This window comes from Garra rufa, chromosome 23 (genome assembly GCF_049309525.1).
Source record: "Garra rufa chromosome 23, GarRuf1.0, whole genome shotgun sequence".
In the NCBI taxonomy this organism is placed as follows: Eukaryota; Metazoa; Chordata; class Actinopteri; order Cypriniformes; family Cyprinidae; genus Garra; species Garra rufa.
Window position 1 is genome coordinate 8,890,744 of NC_133383.1, and position 20,100 is coordinate 8,910,843.

Below are 20,100 nucleotides of genomic sequence, written 5' to 3' on the forward strand. Positions count from 1 at the left end.
AACCGTATTCTTTCTGTTGCTTTGTGAACGTGGCCTATAGTTCCACTGTCATTCCAATGCAGCCGAAGTGTTACTTTGCATATAATCTACATAAAAACACATGTTAGACAAGCAGTGTCCTCCCAAATATTGTTCTAACAAATCTGGTTGTTGTCTGTGAGTTGTCTGCGGAGGTCTGAACAAACAAAACAGCTGCTGGTTTGCTAAGGGTTTGTGAGCACCCAGCATGCACTGTAGCATGAATAATAATTTATTAAGACAGTTGTTGAGTGAACTGAAAAATCTTAGTGCATCATGTCGCCTTGACTTTTAACTTTTCTCGACAACCCTTTTTGTACAGTTCAGTGGCAATATGTTACGTTTCACCCTAAAATAAGTAGAATTCTGTTATGTGCAGAAGTAAGGAAGTTTTTAAACCCATTTAAAGGAATAGTTCAGCCTTAAATGATAATTTGCTAAAATTTGCTAAAATTACTCACCCTCAGGCCATCCAAGATGTAGATGAGTTTGAACATAAATGTAACCCTGGACCATAAAAGCAGTCTTAAGTAACATGGGTATATTTGTAGCAATAGCCAAAAATACATTGTATAGGTCAAAATGATACATTTTTCTTTTATGCCAAAAATCGTTAGGATAATAAGTAAAGATAATGTTTCATCAAGATATTTTGTACATTTCCTACCATAAATATATCTAAACTTAATTTTTGATTAGTAATATGCATTGCTAAGAACTTCATTTGGCCAACTTTAATTGCGATTTTCTCAATATTTAGATTTTTTGAACCCTCAGATTCTAGATTTACGAATAGTTGTATCTCGGCCAAATATTGTCCTATCTTTACAACTCATACACCAGAGGAAGCTTTTTTATTCAGCTTTCAGATGATATATAAATCTCAATTTAAACATTTGACCCAAAACATTGGTTTTGTGCTCCAAGGTCACAAATCTGTTGAGTACAGATTTGGTGAAATGTATCATTACATCACTTGCTCACCAATGGATCCTCTGCAGTGAATGGGTGCCGTCAGAATGAAAGGCCAAACAGCGGATAAAAACATCACAATAATCCTGAAATAATCCACACCACTTCAGTCCATCAATTAATGTCTTGTGAAATGAAAACCTGCATGTTTGTAATCAAATCTATCAATAAGGCATTTTTAAACTGAGTTCTCTATCCATAATATTACATTATATAACAGTGAAAATTTGGTCTTATCTGAATCAGGAGAGAAATATACACAGTGAAAACAGTCCACACCAATTCTAATCAAATATCTTGGTGGATTTAGATGTGAGAAGATGACAGGAGATTATTATGGAATATAGACTCTATTTTGGCTAGGAGCAATGGTTTAAAGTTAAAAACATCTTAATGGTGGATTTGTTTTTAACAAAAGTGCAGCTTTTTGCTTCACAAGATGTTAAAGCAACACTAAGAAACTTTTCCCTCAACTACAGGTTGGAAGCGGAATTGTCAACACTAAAGAGTTGTTTTACCTTAAAATAATGTTTCCGAACTCGTGTCAGTGGTTCATCAACTCATAACACGGTGAAACGGCATCTTCTTCGCTTTGCGACCCTCTATCGGCCATAACAGCACTATGTAAGTTTGGGTCGTCCGGTCGTGGTTTTGTAGTTCAAATGAGACTACAAATGCGACTTGCTTTACGGCAGGCTTCACAAAAGGTTTTCATACTTTTATAAAGTCATACTACCTTGTCACTGGACATCGTTATTTCCAAAGCCGGTCCTGGATAGCCTCCAAACAAATAACGTGCATGTGACGCGACGGTAGGCTAAATTATTTACGACAGCGGTAATGGACAATTCCGCTTCCAACCTGTAGAGGGAGCGTTGAGGGAAAAGTTACTAGTGTTGCTTTAAGTGATGGACTGGAGAATAATGTGGATTACTTGATGGATACTTGATTATTGTGATGTTTTTATCAGCTGTTTGGACTCTCATTCTGACGGCACCCATTCACTGCAGAGGATGCATTGTTGAGTGATGTAATGCTAAATTTCTCCAAATCTGTTCTGATAGAAACAAACACATCTACATCTTGGATGGCCTGAGGGTGAGTACATTTTCAGTGAACTTTTATTTTTGGGTGAACTATTCCTTTAAACTGCAAATATAAATAACTGTCAGTTCTGGAAGACACTCTTGAGGAACAAAAACAACAAAACAAAATATATGCAGTGAAATTTGTCTTCACAAACAGCTCGATTGAGCAATGCACAGGAAATAATTTCTCCCTCAAATGTCTCTGTGTTGCACTTCCTCGCTTTCACAGTCTGCCTCAGCAAATGTTGGCAATTATGTGCAAATTGCACATAACATCTCACTTTCAGTTTTTCTTGTCAGTGAAACGAAAAAACACAGGAGGCATAAAAGACCCACCAAAGGGCATTTTTCACATTTGTGGGAGAAAAAAAAATCTCTTGATGCATTGATTACAATGACTTTCAAAGCGATAAAGTGACGTGTGCTTGCAATGCTTATGAAACGATTAACATACCGTAGATAGGTGCAGTAAACAGGAGAGAGGCCGAAATGGCAGCTTGGAAAATCATGTTGATGAATTTCATTATGCTAATAACCATTAGGCAATCAAGCCTAAAATGTCTTTTTTCTGTCATGTGAAGAGCAGACATAAAAGCCAATTTGCTCAGCCATTCTAAAAGAGAGAATATTAGCCTTGACTTAAATCATCACAAATCAATAATGTGCAATCTAAAATCTGAATAATTAACACTAATATATGAATAATATTTAAACTGAAGTGTTAAAATATATTTAACACTTGAATCACAATAAATTAAAAATGCATTATCACCTGCAGTAGCAGATTGTAAAACCTAACACTGTAACATGGAAATTATTTAGACACTTCACAATATTATCAAACACATTGTATACACAGTTGTATGTCAGATATTTAACATTTGAGGCAACACAGAAATAATAAAGTGTGATAATAATCTGCCTTTATGGCACCTATGTTTGTATTCTTCCCAAAGGTTCTTTAGTTCTTATTTTTTACAAACAAATGACCCCTTGTGGACACAGGAAGAAAGTGCAAATACAGAAACAAACATATGAACTTACTATTGGGAGTTTGGACACCTTTATGGCAAAACCATATATGAAAAGACTTGAGCCGTTTAATAAAAACACAAAAACGAAATTAAAGCTGTAAGTCATGAAACAACAACAACCTTTGCAAATAATAAAACTGCAAAACAAATTTAAAAAAGCATAATTAATCAAGTTTGACGGCAAGATAAAAAAAGACATTTTATGTAAAATTGATCTAAAAAGTTATTAATTTAAAAAAAACATACAAAAATACTCCCATTTACTGAAATAAAACATGGAAAAAAATATTTTTATTTTTATTTTAAAGTAAAAAAAAAATCAAATAATATAAATTATGTATTTGAAACTAACTCAAAATAAAAAGGTTAAAGCTGAAGTACTAAAATATGAAAACTTTAAAAAAATAAATTAAACCTAAATTAAAGAATATAAAAAAAAAATATGACAAAAGCACTAAACAAAATTACATTACTACAAAATGAACTAACTAAAATTAGAACGAAAACTGAAAACATTCGAATGAAGGCAACTCCAAATTAATTTTTACTATAATAATATATAAATGATACTAAAATAACACTTATATATTAGTTTTGTTAAGAAATATAGTGCTGTGCAACGAATAATTGTGATTAATCACATCCAAAATAAAAGTTTTTGTTTATATAATGTGTGTACCTTGTATATTTATTATGCATAGCCTACATAAAGACACACACACATATAGTATATATTTTTATGTATTTGCATGTGGGTCAAAGACAAAAAAGGGTTTAAGCATAAAAACAATAAGTATAATATGGCTTTAAATGGTTGTTTTTCCAAATGTTCTTTAAAAGTTTTCTGTTTAATTGCATTTTTGTTTTCTGAGCAAAAAATAAATATCATACATTTTCCCTAATTTACAGAAGACACCCACTAAAATATCATTCATATTCATATCAAAAATCAATATATGACATTAAAAGACAAATTACTTTTTTTTACATTAAAAAAATTGCCACTATTCTAGGTTTTGCTCAGTTGTCAGTAAGAATTTTTTACTCATTTAAATAATTTAAAATTGAATATGCCTCCTTATTCTTTTATATATTTTAATATGTACAAGTCAGAATAAGCATGTTAGAATTTTTACATAACTATTGTTTATACTGAATGACAATGTAACATTATTTCAACCTAAATTTGACATTTTATTCTCCAAAAACCTTAAAAGTAGACAATTTACTTACATTTAATGTGCATTCTATGGACATAAAATCACTTTTGTAAATTTATTTTGATGTTGACATCTTTGTCATTAACCCATGTATATATTTATATTCATAAGTTATACTGTATGATATAGAAATATTTAATATATAAACAATATTTTTCTTAAATATATTAACCACGATTAATCGTTGCCCAGCACTAATTCATACACGTCGCACAGCATATTTTTGTCTTCCAAACTAATTTCAAGCATTAAATTAAAATAGTTTTGAGATCATTAGAAACTAATTCAATCAATCTAATTCAGACTTTAACCAGAATTCAATAAACCTGAATGAAAACACAAGAGTCAAATTCAGAGTAAGCATGTTTATTAGGTGTAACCTGACCAAACGCAAAAAGTACACTCCAATAATTTAAGTAAACTGTTTTTTTGTTTTTGGAATTGTTAAAACATTGTGTCCCACAGCAGGAGGACATGTTACATCTCCTGTACTTTGCAAAAAGACAAACATGAATGAGGTCACGACGTCTCTGGAATTCTGGGATGCGACGCTGCGGAGGAGGCAGCGAGATCAGTGAGGAAGCTCATGAGGCACTAGCTTGTAATGAGAGCCGCATGAAGGACAACGCTGGGCTTCACCCTCATGGAGCCAGAACCACACGATAGCGGTGTTGTCCTCCTCACCTGGACAAATACACGTATACATTTAACAAAATTAACTACGACATTAAGTACCTAGAATGAAGAGTTTCGACTTACAGACACAGCCAACGATTCTTTTGTTGGTGATGGATGGTACAAGATGGGGATCTGACTTTGACCCAGCATACGTCTTGGGCTTCAGCATGTTAAAAGGATCCTGGGAGACGAAAGAACACAAAATCAGTCAGTCAATCTGAAAAGTCTGTTTAAAATGTCCTTTAAGGGACTAAAATCCCTGCAAAAAAACCAAGGTCATTGGTTCAATTCCCAGGGAATGCATGACCTAATACAATAAACACCCTGGGATTTGTTTGAAATGTCCTTTAAAGCCTTAGAAACCCTTTATAGCATGTTGTTGGCAATGCCAAGGTCATGGGTTCGATTCTCAAGGAAAGAATGACCTAATAAAATGTATGCACTAGAAGTCACTTGAAATGTCTTTTGAAGGACTAGAACCTATGTATAGCATGTCTATGTATAGCAAGGTCATGAGTTTAATTCCCAGGGAGATCATGGCCTGTAATTAGTTTGAAATGTCCTTCATAGGACTACAATGTCTGTACAGCATGTCACTGGCAAAGCCAAGGTCATGGGTTCGATTCCCCGGTAAAACATGACCCAATCATTCATATACCTTGGAAATTGTTTGAAATGTCCTTTAATGGACTAAAATCCCTGTAGAACATCTCTGGTTTTATCTGAACGAGTAGTTCACCAAAAAAATTTGATTCTGTCATTAAATCATTTCTCATGTTATTCCAAACCTGTATTTCAGTGGAACGTACATTAAAAAAAAACGATGTAAATATGATAAAAAAAAAATCAATTTTTGCAGGTTCAGATCAACATGAGCAGTGTTCAGAAGGTTACTTTGAACAGGTAAGAGATCGCAAGTTACCGTATTTAAAATGTTATAAGTACATAAGTATAAGTGTAACTAATTACATTTGATTACTTTTCTACAGGGTTTGTACAGACATTGTAAAATCTAATTCCAGAACTTTCAAGGACTTTTCAAACACTACTTTTTTTATTTTCAAGGACTTCAATCAGAGATCTCACTTATCAATGTCTTCTTTCAAATTCTAAAAAAGATAAATAGACAAATAAAAATATACTAATAAAACAAAATGGCAAAAATAAAGTGAAGCACAAAATATTACTACTAAAGTACACTTTTACTATAGTAAAAAAAAAAACTTTTCTATTTGTGTATACTTTTTCCTTTTTGTTTTTATATCTGTACTGTCATAATTGTTTGGTGTTTTCTACTGTTTAGGGAAAAAAATAGAAAAAAAGATTAACGAAACCGCTGATCTGAAAGGAATGATTCAATGATCAATTGATTTGCAATCCACGCTCCGAAGTTCCGATCTAAAGCAAAAGATTTGCGGAACTGCTCTAAAGTTCCGATTTGAATCAAATGATTCGCGATCCACGCTTCGAAGTTCCGATCTGAAAAATTATTCATTAACCCGTTCCGATCTAAAACAAAAGATTCAGGATACGCGTTCTGAAGTCCCGATCTAAAACAAATGATTTGCGATACAGTTGGAGCGCTTCGAAACGCAATTTTCATTACAACTCAGTAATCAGATTTAACTGATTCAGAGCTTCGGAAAGCTCTATTTCACCCATACGCTTTTTTAAATCATTACAAGCGATGTAGAAATTAGAAAATGAATGGCTCTTTAAGTTTGCTCTGGCTTTTGCTATTGAATCGCTGAAACTAAATGTTCAAAGTCATGAGTTAGAATCAATCAGAATGGTTCCAGCGTAAATGATCAATATTTTGGTTCATCCGTTCCTCTTTTTGCATCTTCCGCCATGTTTACACAACACTGTCAGTACTAGGGCTGGGCAAAAAAATCGATTTTTCGATATATCGTTTTTTAAAATGTAGTCGATTCAAAATCGATTCTCAAAGGCCACATATCGAATTTTTCGATATTTATTTACACAAGCATTAAACATAAGATTTACGTTAAAGGGGCTATATGCAATTTTCTGAAATTTAAACTCGCGACTGGCACCTGTGGCCAAAAAACAGAACTGCTGATCCTTTCTGCTCGCTCTCGCTCGTCCGCTGCAAAGAAGTCAACATTATGTTTACAGAGGTAAGAACAGTCAAATACATATATTGTTTGAGAAACTTGCTCATCAGGAGATGTTTGAGTCATAAATGGTAAAATAAAAAGGCTATTGTTACGTTTATTTTGGGGAAAAAGTTGCATATAGCCCCTTTAATCTTATTACTGTTAATTTTTTACAAATGGAAGATTTGTATTAAATCTATATTCAATCATATTTTCAAATCAAGAATTGAAATTGAGAATCGAAATCGACTCGAGAATCGAATCGGAACATCTGAATCAATACCCAGCCCTAGTCAGTACTACTACTAGATTAGCTTTCTAGTTTTATGACTTTACCTGAAATAAGTGAAAAAAGTATGTTTTTTTTTGTTTTGTTTTTTGTGTGTGAAAAGACGTGCTTATTGAAAAAAAAAAAAAAAACATTCCTTACTGTCTTTCAATAATTCAAGCACTTTTTAAAAGTACCTCTACAGGAATATTGCCATTTTCAAGTTTCAAAAAGTCAAATTCAAGTACTTCTAGCACATGAAGAACCATGTTTCTAAATTTCTAACAATTGTTTTCAACCTTTAATCACATTCAAACATTAAAACCAGTAGTACAGCTTTAAAATCGTAACAAAAAATAGTAAGTATTATTAAAAGTATTCAGATGTAACCCTTTGTAATTGTCAACATTTTCTTAAGTAACTAATTTAAATGCACATTGTTTTCCCCAGTAACTGTAACAGATTACAGTAGCATTTATTTTGTTATTAAATTAAGTAGCATTACAATACATGTAACTAGTTACTCCCTAACACTGAATGTAAGGGTTAGTAAATAATGACCGAACTTCATTTTTAGGTGAGTTTGTTCCTTGCAATCTAACTAATATTTGGTGCAAGTTTGACAGCTTTCTGACAGGTCATACATACTGTGCCAGTTTTCATAGCATTTATAATCTTCTTCTCCATTCCAGTTGCCTGCTCCTCGTCAGTGGGAATACCTGCGTGGAAAATGACAATTAAGTAGACTTTTTATTATGAATTCTAATTTCGACCACACTGTCACTTTCTCAACTTATAGATGGCTAACAGTCACTAAATCGCATTTGTATAATTTTCTTTTTGAACTAAAATCAATGTAGCCCAACAATAGGCTACACATTACAACACCATCTCTTAAAATATCAAATGAGAAATCATAACTAAACGCATGTTTTTCTGTTTTGACTTCCGATGCGGTAAGCGCATCGACCTCCGCGGAAGGCATCGCGTCCTTGGCACGGGTTCAAACCGCCTCACAAATGATGCTACAGCGCGTTTCGGTTACTAAAAACACTTTGAGATGAAAGACTGACCTCCTGCCGCCATCCCTCTGCTCAGGGCGACCGCTGGAGATGCCCTGCAAGTCGTCGCGGCCCGGACGGCGCTTCTCAGCAGTAACCTTGCGGCCATGTCTTCCTCTTCCCCAAAAACTACTAGAATCGGGCTGATGACGTCGAAGAGGCGTTTATGTAACCAACGCGTCGCGTGAGTTAGACGTCAGCAACCTATGTATCCTATGTCCTCTGATGTAAAGTGAATGGACAGAAATGGGCCTTTTAGTTACAAAAACGCTCTGTTTGGCCACGTAAGTACAGTTGCTGTTACAGCTGTAAAATCATAAAAAATACAATCTATAATTAATGTTATTTGTTTACTTAAGGTTTGCTGTGACAAAAAGATTACCATGTTTACCACCTTTGTTTTTTGACATTTCATGGTTTTGGTAATTAAAGTAATTTGTACAAAGTACCTTAAAATACCATGGCAGGCCTATATTAAAATGTATTCATTCAGTATCTTAAAGGAGTAGTTTACTTTCAGAACAACAATTTACAGATAATGTACTCACCCCCTTGTCATCCAAGATATTCATGTCTTTCTTTCTTCAGTCGTAAGGAAATTATGTTTTTTGAGGAAAACTTTTCAGGATTTCTCTCCATATAATGGACTTCTATGGTGCCCCGAGTTTGAACTTCCAAAATGCAGCTTAAACGCAGCTTCAAAGGGCTCTAAATGATCCCAGCCGAGGACGAAGGGTCTTATCTAGCGAAATGATGTTATTTTCTAAAAACATTTATCATTTCTATACTTTTTTAATCTCTACGCAGAGTACACACAGAGCTAGACAAGATGAGCATTTGAGGTTAAAAAGTATATAAATTGTAATTTTTTTTTTTTTTTTTTTTTGCGTTTTGCTAGATAAGACCCTTCTTTCCTCGGCTGGGATCGTTTAGAGCTCTTTGAAGCTGCATTTTGGAAGTTCAGACTCAGGGGCACCATAGAAGTCCATTATATGAAGAGAAATCTTGAAATGTTTTCCTCAAAAAACAATTTCCTTACGACTGAAGAAAGAAAGATATGAACATCTTGGATGACAAGGGGGTGAGTACATTATCTGTAAATTTTTGTTCTGAAAGTGAACTACTCCTTTAAGTATCTTATTATAATCTGCTATGTACACTACCAGTCAAAAGTTTTTGAACAGTATGATTTTTTATGTTTTAAAAAATATATATATATTTATTTGATCCAAAATACAGCAAAAGCAGTAATATTGTGAAATATTTTTACTATTTAAAACTGCTTTTTGAATATAATAAAATGTAATTTATTCCTGTAATCAAAGCTAAATTTCCAGCATCATTACTCCAGTCTTCATTGTCACATGATCGTTTAGAAATTATTCTTATATGCTTATTTACTGCTCAAGAAACATTTTTATTTTTTATTATTTTTTTATATTTAAAACAATCGATTTCTTACTTTAGGATTGTTTGATGAATAGAAAGATCTAAAGATCAGTATTTATGAAATAAAAAAAAAACTTTTGTAACATTATACACTAAACTATTCAAAAGCTTGGAGTCAGTATAATTTTTCTTTTAATTATAGAAATATTTTTTTTAGCAAGGATGCTTTAAATTGATAAAGTGATGATAAGGGCATTTATAATGTTACAAAAAAATCTTTTTCAGATAAATGCGGTTCTTCTGAACTTTCTATTCATCAAAGAAACCTGAAAAATTCTACTCAGTTGTTTTTAACATAATAATAAAAATGTTTTTTGAGCAGCAAATCAGAATATTAGAATGATTTCTGAAGGATCATGTGACAGGAGTAATGATGCAAAAAATCAGCTTTGAAATCACAGGAATAAATCACATTTTAATATACATTAAAATAGAAAGCAGTTATTTTACATAGCAAAAATATTACAGAATTGTCATTTGGATCAAATAAACACAGGCATGGTGAGCAGAAGAGACTTCTTTAAAAATATTAACAATCTTACTGTTCAAAAACTTTTGACTGGTAAGTGTGTACACTAACTTCACCATGGTACTGTCTCAGTGATTGCCTTTTAATAACTAAGTTTAGTGGAAACTATTAATCTTGGTAAATGCTTGTTTAAAAACTAGTAAATACATTTTTAGGATTCTAAGGGAATATTTTCATTTATTACAATGCTAGAGTTTATTTTCTGTGCTTTGTTTGACAGGCATTTTTGAATCAACATTAAAAGAACAAACTTTTATTGAACATTATTTGGATAAAGTAAGAAAGCAGATTTTCCAAACACCCATTAACATCATTCGAGCACACTAACAAACCACAATCATTTTGTCACATGATATTGCATCTGATTGGTTACTGCAGACTTAAAGAAGCTCAACATAATTAGCAGGAAACATTCCGTAGTGACCGTCAGGACTGTAACCCCTCCACCAGCCCTCATCTATCATCTCGATCTCTGTGATAATATCATCCGGGTCAAAGGTGATCTCTGTGTCATCCGCTAAATGGGAAGCAAAGAAGAAAATATAATGCATAAATTGGTATGTTTTAACAACACATCTTCATTATAAGAGTTTATGGAATATAGTAAAATCTTGGTTTTTTTAATTTACAAACGTGTTAATCAGGCCTAGCTGTACTGTCAATGTGAATTTTATAAGTATACAGAATATTTTTTAGATACACTACCAGTCAAAAGTTTTTGAACAGTAAGATTTTTATTTTTATTTTTTAAAAGAAGTCTCTTCTGCTCACCAAGCCTGCATTTATTTGGTCCAAAGTACAGCAAAAACAGTCAAATTCTGAAATAGTTTTACTGTTGAAAATGACTGTTTTCTATTTGAATATATTTTAAAATAAGTAATTTATTCCTGTGATTTCAAAGTTGAAATTTCAGCATCATTACTCCAGTCACACGATCCTTTAGACTCATTCTAATATTCTGATTTGCTGCTCAAAAACATTTATTATTATGCTGAAAACAGCTGAGTAGAATTTCAGGTTTCTTTGATGAATAGAAAGTTCAGAAGAACAGCATTTATCTGAAATAGAAATCTTTTGTAACATTACAAATGTCTTTATCATTACTTTTGATCAATTTAAAGCATCATTGCTTAACAAAAGTCTAAATAAAAGCTTTTTATTTCAAATAAATGCTGAACTTTATCTATTTATCAAAGTAAATATGTACTTAAATATTCTTAAATATATAGTTTGTTTTAAATATTCATAATAATAATAAAAATGTTTCTTAAAGAGCAAATCATCATATTAGAATTTTTTTGAAGGATCACGTGACACTGAAAACTGAAGTAATGATGCTGAAAATTTTACTTTGATCACAGGAATAAATTGCATTTTAAAATATTATTCAAAAATAAAAACAGTTACTTTAGTAAAAATATCTAAAAATTTTACTTTGGATCAAGAGACTTCTTTAAAAAACATTAAAAATCTTACTGTTCAAAAACTTTTGACTGGTAGTGTCTAAAATTAGATAATATTTAGATAAAGCAGTAAATATTTTTATATTGAATTAATTTATGATAAAAAAAAATTATATCACCACTTACAAGCTTGGTAGTCATAAAGAGCTCTTGCAGAGATGTTCTGGTTTTCGCCTGTCTCTTCTTCTTCATCAGCATGGGTTTGGAAATCCTTCAGATTATTGGATAAATAATGCAATTTATATGACATTCATATTTAATGGACGCAAGGTTTTGGATGACGAGACAAGGAACAAACCTGGCTAACGTTCTCATAGAGACTTTCATGCGAGGGGATGTTGGTGTAGATGTTGTTTACGTCATAACTTTGCTGCTTCCCAGCATTAGGACTCGATCCCTCATCACCTGAATCTGCACCAGGATACACAGTAAATCACATTTCAGATATCATTAAAACACTGACTGACAATAAAAATGAGGTACAACGCTGTTTCATGCATGTTAAGTTATTTACACTGTAAAAGAGTTGGATACCCATGCTAAACATGGCCAAAGTTTAAAAAAAAAAACATTTGAACGTATAACATTTTTTAACATATTTTGACGTATTTCTGTGCCAAATACACACTTCCGGGTTTCTTACAAGTTTCGGAAAGTTTTTTTCGATCATGACTCTTCATGACGTCCTGAAGGGTGGAACTCCTTGTATGGGCATTTCTCCCGGAAGAGCGCGCCCGCGCACACAAAGACCAGAGCGAGCGCTGCGGCTTCATTCGGCTACACTGGACTCACTCTGGAATAATGTCTGGTTTGTAAAGAAGTGTGGTTTTGGTTGTTAGGCAAGAATAACCTTGCTCACCTTCCCGAAGAACCCAGCGTTACTTGAACAGTGGATGCAGTTTGTTTTTCCGGGGCAGAAATGGAGTTTTGCAGTTTTGCACTTGTTGACGAGCGTTAACAAGGCCCAGTTCGACGCTGGATTTACACATCGTTTGATACTAAAAGATGGAGCAGTCCCAGCTATAAAAGATCCCGGTTATGATTCAGAACTGCTGATGGTAAGTGAAACGGCATCAAATGTATGTGTTTTGTTGGCAATCGGCACGAGCTCTTGTGAATTTGTAGCTCCGCCCACGGCGCGCCTCCAAGAGCTCGGCTGTTTTCGGAGAGAATCGTAAAGCTGTATCTTTTTTTAAATATGATAAAACTAAAGACTTTTTGCAGATATGAAGGATGCAACACCACTCTATAGGTACTCAAGATTAAGGGGAGACATTTTTTCATGCACCTTTCAAGTTTGAGATTTTGGGCTTCATAGAGTGTTTTTTCAGACTAGCGGAAAGAAAATACCCAAAAGACAGCGTGTTTCTTTTATAGCAATGTATCTATTTGTGTCAATAGATTTCAATTACAATTCAAATTTTTAAAGGCCGTTTTCTCCAAGTTAGTTTTTTTTCTCCTAGACTGAGCCATAAATCTCCACTTCAGTATCACTTACACACACCAAACTTTACATTTTTGTTCCTGTCTATATTCTGAAGGTTTTTACAGAGGTATTTGTTCATATATAATTTGCTTGATTTTATATAACATTTTATTCCCCCCAAAATGGTAAAAAAAAAATATTTTTTAGTCTATTCCAAGTTTTTTCTGAATTATGGAGTGACAATATGAGATTCCCTCTGTAAAAACATTTGACTCTAATATGTCAAAAAACAAACAAACAAGAATTTTGAAACTGACTTCATCCAGTGTTTTTGTGTTTTGATTTGTGTACTAGAAATGTATGCAAATTACTGCATATTTAATTAAAAATGCCTCTTTTGCATATGTAAACCTAACTTTCTAGAAAATGTGTAAAATGCTTGAAGTTATTCATGTAATCGATAATCTGGTTAAGTAAGGTGATAACTATTAGTTCATTTTTTTTACTCTATTCACCTGCAGTGTCTCGCTTTAACATGAGATTGGGTGAAACTGTGTGTTATGTCCCCTTTAATAAGCATTACAGAGAGATACATACCATCCCATTCATTATCTGAACCCTCCGCTTGTTGAGATGCAAATGGATCATAGGAGAACGGGTCTGAAAGACATAAAGCAACTTATTACTTAACTGTTATATAATGTCAAACCACAGAAACAAGAATGATTGTTGCTTTTATTCACCTTCATTTTTTACTGTGATAGTCGAAGTTTTGTGCACAGGAGAGACTGGAGTTGGAACATGTGACACAGAGACGGCTGCTGCAGGGCGAACTGGAGATAAGGGCTGAGACCTGCTTTCATAGGGAGGGTACTCTTCGCTGACTGCTTGCTGGGATAAAAATGGGCTTCTCAGCTGACCTGAGGGAATAGATGTGAGTTTCTGAAGTTAGGGATAAAAGGCTTGGGAATGGGTGCATGTTTTATATGTGAGGGTTTTGTCAGAAGTTCTTATGATGAGTTGTTGGACAGGAGTTTTCTTTACCAGGTCGGATGGGGGAAGAAGGTGTTGCACTGTTGGCAAAGCTTCTCTCCTTCTGCATGAACAGCTCCCTGGGATTGATGGAACGCTGAGAGATGATGGATGCTGCCTCCTGAGAAAAGGTAGAATATGCTATTTTTATCTCCTTTAATTTCTTTTATGTCCTTTTCTTTCAGAATTTTTTTGTTTTTTTTTGATAATTTACTCACCCCCATGTCATCCAAGATGTTCATGTTTCTTTCTCCAATTGCAAATAAGTTACGTTTTTTGAGGAAAACATTCCAGGATTTTTCTCCATATTGTGGACTTTAATGGTGGCCAACAGGTTGAAGGTTCAAATTGCAGTTTGAATGCAGCTTCAAAGGGTTCTACACAATCCCAGCCAAGGAATAAGAGTCTTATCTAGCGAAACAATGTCATTTTCTTTAAAAAAAATTATATACAGTACAGACCAAAAGTTTGGACACACCTTCTCATTCAGGTGTGTCCAAACTTTTGGTCTGTACTGTAGATATGAATTTAACTGAAAAAACTTGTGAAAAAATATCTTTCAGGTGGTCAGCTCTGCAGCCACCTACTGGTAAAAGTTATTTGTAGTTGTTTTTTTTTACTGTTAAAACTGGATTTTCCAAAAGATGGGCAAAAATCTTACACTAAACCTTGTGAAATTATCCATGTTATCCCCATGAATTTTTTTTTGTAAAGAGTGTTTGACTTTCTTTGCACGTTTGCTTTAAACACTGGGTCGGTACTTCTGTCTTATGTCATGTGTGAGTGCTAGTGCAAAATGAGCATCTGTGGTTAAAAAGTACATACATTTTTATTGTTTTAAGAAAATGACAGATTGTTTTTGCTAGATAAGACTCTCATTCTTTAGCTGGGATCGTGTAGAGCTCTTTGAAGCTGCATTGAAACTGTAATTTGGACATTCAACCTGTTGGGCACCATTGAAGTCCACCATATGGAGAAAAATCCTGGAATGTTTTCCTCAAAAAATTTCTTTGTAACTGAAGAAATATTTGAACATATTGGATGAAATAGGGGTGAGTAAATTATCAGGAAATTTTCACTCTGGAAGTGAACTACAAGTGAATGATAATGTGTAAATCCTCCAAGACATACCTGGTTTTGAGCACCAATTTTGTTTTATTTGTAAGATTTTTTTTTTGTGTGAATGAAATCAATACTTTAGTCTAGAAAGGAAGCGATAAATTGATCAAAAGTGACAGTAAAGACATTTATAATGTTACCAATGATTTCTATTTAAAATGTTCTTTTGAACTTTTTCTTCATCAAAGAAAAAACGTATCACGGTTTGAATATCCCAAAAAAATAATTTAACTGTTTAAATGTTTCTTAAGTAGCAAAACTGTATTTTAGAATGATTTCTGAGGAAACATCAATGAAACAGAAAAATTGTAATACTATATCACAATATTACAGTTTTTACTGTACTTTTATTATATGTTGTACCTGATAAGCATATCTATGTCACATAAAACCCTAAAATGTATTGTTTTTAACTTAATATCTGTCACAATACAGTAAGTCAATATTTTTATATAATACTATTGTTTTATATTTTATTACATAATTCACAATACTTTGTGTGAAGTATAGCTCATTTGATCATAAAAAATGGTCTGATTTTCATCAGTGATTCACTTTTGGTACTTTTTGCGTCAAACCAGTGATTCATCAGAGGTTTTGTACATGGCTTAGAACTCTTTACTAAAGAGTTATTTGGAGAAAATCAATGAGAAATATACTTTGAGATCCAAGGACACTCTTAGTGTGGGCGCTAACAGTTGAATAATCAAAGGTGAACTCACATTGGCCTTCTGCACAGACTGTGATCGCAGTATTCCTGCTTTGACGGGAGACTGGTGTTCCTTCTGCTCTTTCTCCTTAACAACAAGTGAGGCAATCAAGAGTTACTAAAATTAAATATTTATGATTTTATAATTCAGATTTATTGAAGGAAAGGGGTAATTTTACCAATTTTTGTTGCTCCTGTTCTTTATTGTCTGCCTCTTGTTTCTTTTCAAAAATCCTATGAGACACCAAAAAGCAAGTTATTTAGCAGACACATAAAGCCAAAGTAACACTTCAATTTTTGTAAATGATATACACTACCGTTCAAAAGTTAGAGGTTTGTATGATTTATTAATGTCTTTTATGCTCAGTAAGGCTGCATTTATTTGATCCAAAAGATAGTAAAAAAATGTGAAATATTATTACAGATTAAAAAAATCACTTTTCTGTTTTAATACATTATAAAATGTAATTTAGTCCTGTGACACAAAGCTGATTTTTCAACATCATTACTCCAGTCTTTAGTGTCACATGATCCTTCAGAAATCTGTCTAATTGATGAAATCAGATGTGGAAATCAGCTTAATATTTTTGTGGATAATAATTTTTTGATTCTTTGAAAGTTCAAAAGAACAGAATTATTTGAAAAAATCTTTTGTAACATTGTAAAGGTCTTTGCTGTCACTTTTGATCAAATGAGTGTGTCCTTGCTGAATAAGAGAATAAATATGTTTCCAGTCCCAAACGTTTGAAGGGTAGTGTATATAGTTTTTCATAACATGAATACGACAGACTCAAAATCACTCGCCTCTGTTGGTCGATCTCCTTCTCCCTCTCCTTCCGTCTTCGCTCTCGTTCGTCCGCCTCTCGAGCTTCCTGGTCCCTCTGTTCTTTCTCCAGACGCTGCCTCTCCTCATTTGCCTTCCTGCGCTCCTCCTGCCGGCGGTTCTTTTCATCTTGCTGATAAAGGAGATGGAAGAGAACGTGTCGAGACAACAAAGAGCAGATGAGCTGATAAAAGGCATTGTGTTTTACCTTGGCGTTTCCTCACCTCAGCCTGAGCCCAGAAGTTGTCTCTTTGCGTACTTTGGATTTCATGTAAAGCGCTGACCTTTTTATAAACAGAACCCTGTGGGAACAAAGACACTGGAGTAGGCAAACAAGCAGGCATTCGAAGCCTCTATAAATATGAGATAAGGACATAATTCATTGCTTCACTCACCACACGTCCAGGAGGCTCGTAGTTATTGTTCTGCTTTGATTCTTTGTGGGCGTTGTAGTTGACACCTGAGCCCTTGGCCACCTTCTCCATGATGGCAGCAGGTTCAACATCATCATCTGATCGGGCGTTGATGGTCACATGAGCACCCTTTAAGAAAATGCACATTTAAAATAAGGAATTAAATGACCTTAATGTACTACAAAATGAAAATTTTATTAGCTGCATCTTACACTCACCCTCAGAAAATTGGCCATTGAATGAACATGATTGGCACAAGCACCCTTTCTAACATCCTTGACTCCCTCACCAGTCTGAAACCAAATATTAGCACAAACCACAAAGATGATTTCTAAAATGGAAGTTCAGAGGTTAAAGGGATAGTTCACACAAAAAAGAAAATTCTCATTCAGTCATCATTCATTTTTAATCTTTCCACTGAAAGTCAGTGTAACCAAAACTTGACAATCTAAAAGGATCATAATGGCATTATAAAACTAATCCTTATAAATTGAGTGGTTTAATCCACGTTGAGGTCAAAAGTTTACACCCCCTTTCAGAATCTGCAAAATGTTAATTATTTTACTAAAATAAGAGAGAGCATACAAAATGCATGGTATTGTTTATTTAGTACTAAATAGTTTAATTTATAAAAATGACCCCATTCAAAAGTCCACAGCCATTTTTTTTTCATTTAGTGATAGTTGTTCATGAGTCCCTTGTTTGTCCCGAAATGTTAAACTGCCCGCTATCCTTCAGAAAAATCCTTCAGGTCCCACAAATTCTTTGGTTTTCCAGCATTTTTGTGTATTTTTGAACCCTTTCCAACAATGACTGTGATTTTGAGATCCATCTTTTCACACTGAGGACAACTGAGGAACTCGTATGCAACTATTACAGAAGGTTCAAACACTCACTGATGCTTCAGAAGGAAACACAATGCATTCTGAATGTGAAGATCAGGGTAAATGTAACCTATTTTGTCTTCTGGGAAACATGCATAGCCTCTGAAGTGCCGTACTAAATGAAAAATAGGATATTTAGGCAAAATAAGAAAAATGTACATATCTCCATTCTGTTCAAATGTTTTCACCCCTGGCTCTTAATGCATCTTGTTTCCTTCTGGAGCATCAGTAAGTGTTTGAACCTTCTGTTTCCATTGCTGGAAAAGGCTCAAATACACAAAAATGCAGGAAAACCAAAGAATTTGTGGGACCTGAAGGATTTTTCTGAAGAACAGCAGGCAGTTTAACTGTTCAGGACAAACAAGGGATTAATAAACAAAAACAAAAAAACACAGCTGTGGATCATTCAGGTAACAACACCGTATTAAGAACCAAGTGGATGAAAACTTTTGAACAGGGTCATTTGTATAAATTCAACGATTATTTTCTCTTGTGGGCTATATGTAAACATCTTTTATGTGAAATATCTTATTCAGGTCAGTACTAAATAAACAATAACATGCATTTTGTATGATCTCTCTTATTTTGGTAAAATAATTAACATTTTGCAGATTCTGAAATGTGTATGTAAACTTTTCAACTCAACTGTATACTGTCACTTTATAGTATTTATATACCTACGTTTTATTTTATTGTGCCTTTATGACCTTTTTGGATCTTTGTTTTCCCTGGAATTTCAAGGGAGGAACAGACACTTTTCAAGTTTCTTTTAAATATGAATTCATGTTCTGAAGATTAACCAAAGTCTACTTTGGAACATGAGTAGATGATGACAGAATTGTTGTTTTTTCACTTTACATAATAAGGTAGGGTATTTCTCATCAAAACATTCAGTTTAAGACATTTTTTGTCTAGTCATACCCAGTTGATGAGCACAAACTTGGGAACTCCAGAGCTGGGGTCCAACACTCTACAGAAGGCGTACATGACTTTACCGCTGTTCAGTTCCTCCACCATTTCATCAAGCCCACCGTCTATGGCACATTCAGAGAAAACACACAAGCATTTGTAATTGTCAACTGCTGCTGACTTATCAAATAGGACAAACAAAGAATGACATCACTCTGTTGGCATTCGTACCTGCATTCTTAAGGTCTTATTAAAACAAATTCACTCACCTCCCTTCCCTGCAACCCGAATGTCATTACTGTTTCCTTCATAGGTGAACAACACCCTAAAATCAACAAACACAGTTTAGTATTTGTATCCAGGATCATTGTGTTAAAAATGACTGAAGATAATCACAACAAACATCTATAACGTGTAAAATCATAGAAAAACTACACCATATAAGTAACAATAATTCCCTTGAGCATGGGTTATGCAATATAATTTGCTAAAAAGTAATTTGCATGTTATGCTAAAGAGAAATAGGCTACCTCATTTAAAGCTACATTACAAGAATTTAATACGTTGAAATGTATAATTAGTGTTAGAAAATATCATTCATTCATCTATTCTCGATAGCAGGCTATGTTGTAGTAAGATTTGTTAACATGTAGCTGTCTTACCAGTCTGTGCCCGTTTTCCCGATCACCACTTCATTATATGCCTCTGTAAGCGCGGGTCCGTTTTTACTCAAGTTTACTGCCATAGTGGGTCATGAAACTTGCACGAATTTGCGGAGAGCTTTTAATGAAGATATAATCATAACCCTGCCTTCCTCTTTCAGTGGACCGTCTTCTGCCGTTTAGAAAACTCACCTGTCCCGTAAAATCTGGTTCAGCGAGTTTT

General features: G+C 33.8%; 2 protein-coding genes across 2 annotated transcripts; both read right to left on the minus strand.

The window, feature by feature from the left end:
- Window positions 1–4,682: 4,682 nt before the first annotated feature.
- cox5ba (cytochrome c oxidase subunit 5Ba) lies at window positions 4,683–8,602 on the minus strand. The gene is made up of 4 exons (XM_073829785.1): window positions 8,472–8,602; window positions 8,047–8,117; window positions 5,092–5,191; window positions 4,683–5,016 (listed from the first exon to the last, which is right to left on the minus strand). The coding sequence occupies exons 1-4, from the start codon at window positions 8,566–8,568 to the stop codon at window positions 4,904–4,906; spliced, it is 381 nt and encodes a 126-aa protein (XP_073685886.1). The 5' UTR covers window positions 8,569–8,602; the 3' UTR covers window positions 4,683–4,903.
- A 1,694-nt stretch (window positions 8,603–10,296) lies between these two features.
- dbnla (drebrin-like a) lies at window positions 10,297–20,062 on the minus strand. Its single transcript, XM_073829915.1, has 15 exons — window positions 19,878–20,062; window positions 19,485–19,540; window positions 19,228–19,340; window positions 17,641–17,715; window positions 17,405–17,551; window positions 17,234–17,311; window positions 16,991–17,142; window positions 16,366–16,420; window positions 16,200–16,274; window positions 14,371–14,479; window positions 14,070–14,246; window positions 13,924–13,986; window positions 12,199–12,311; window positions 12,027–12,111; window positions 10,297–10,954 (listed from the first exon to the last, which is right to left on the minus strand). The coding sequence occupies exons 1-15, from the start codon at window positions 19,958–19,960 to the stop codon at window positions 10,818–10,820; spliced, it is 1,518 nt and encodes a 505-aa protein (XP_073686016.1). The 5' UTR covers window positions 19,961–20,062; the 3' UTR covers window positions 10,297–10,817.
- Between the last annotated feature and the right edge of the window lie 38 nt (window positions 20,063–20,100).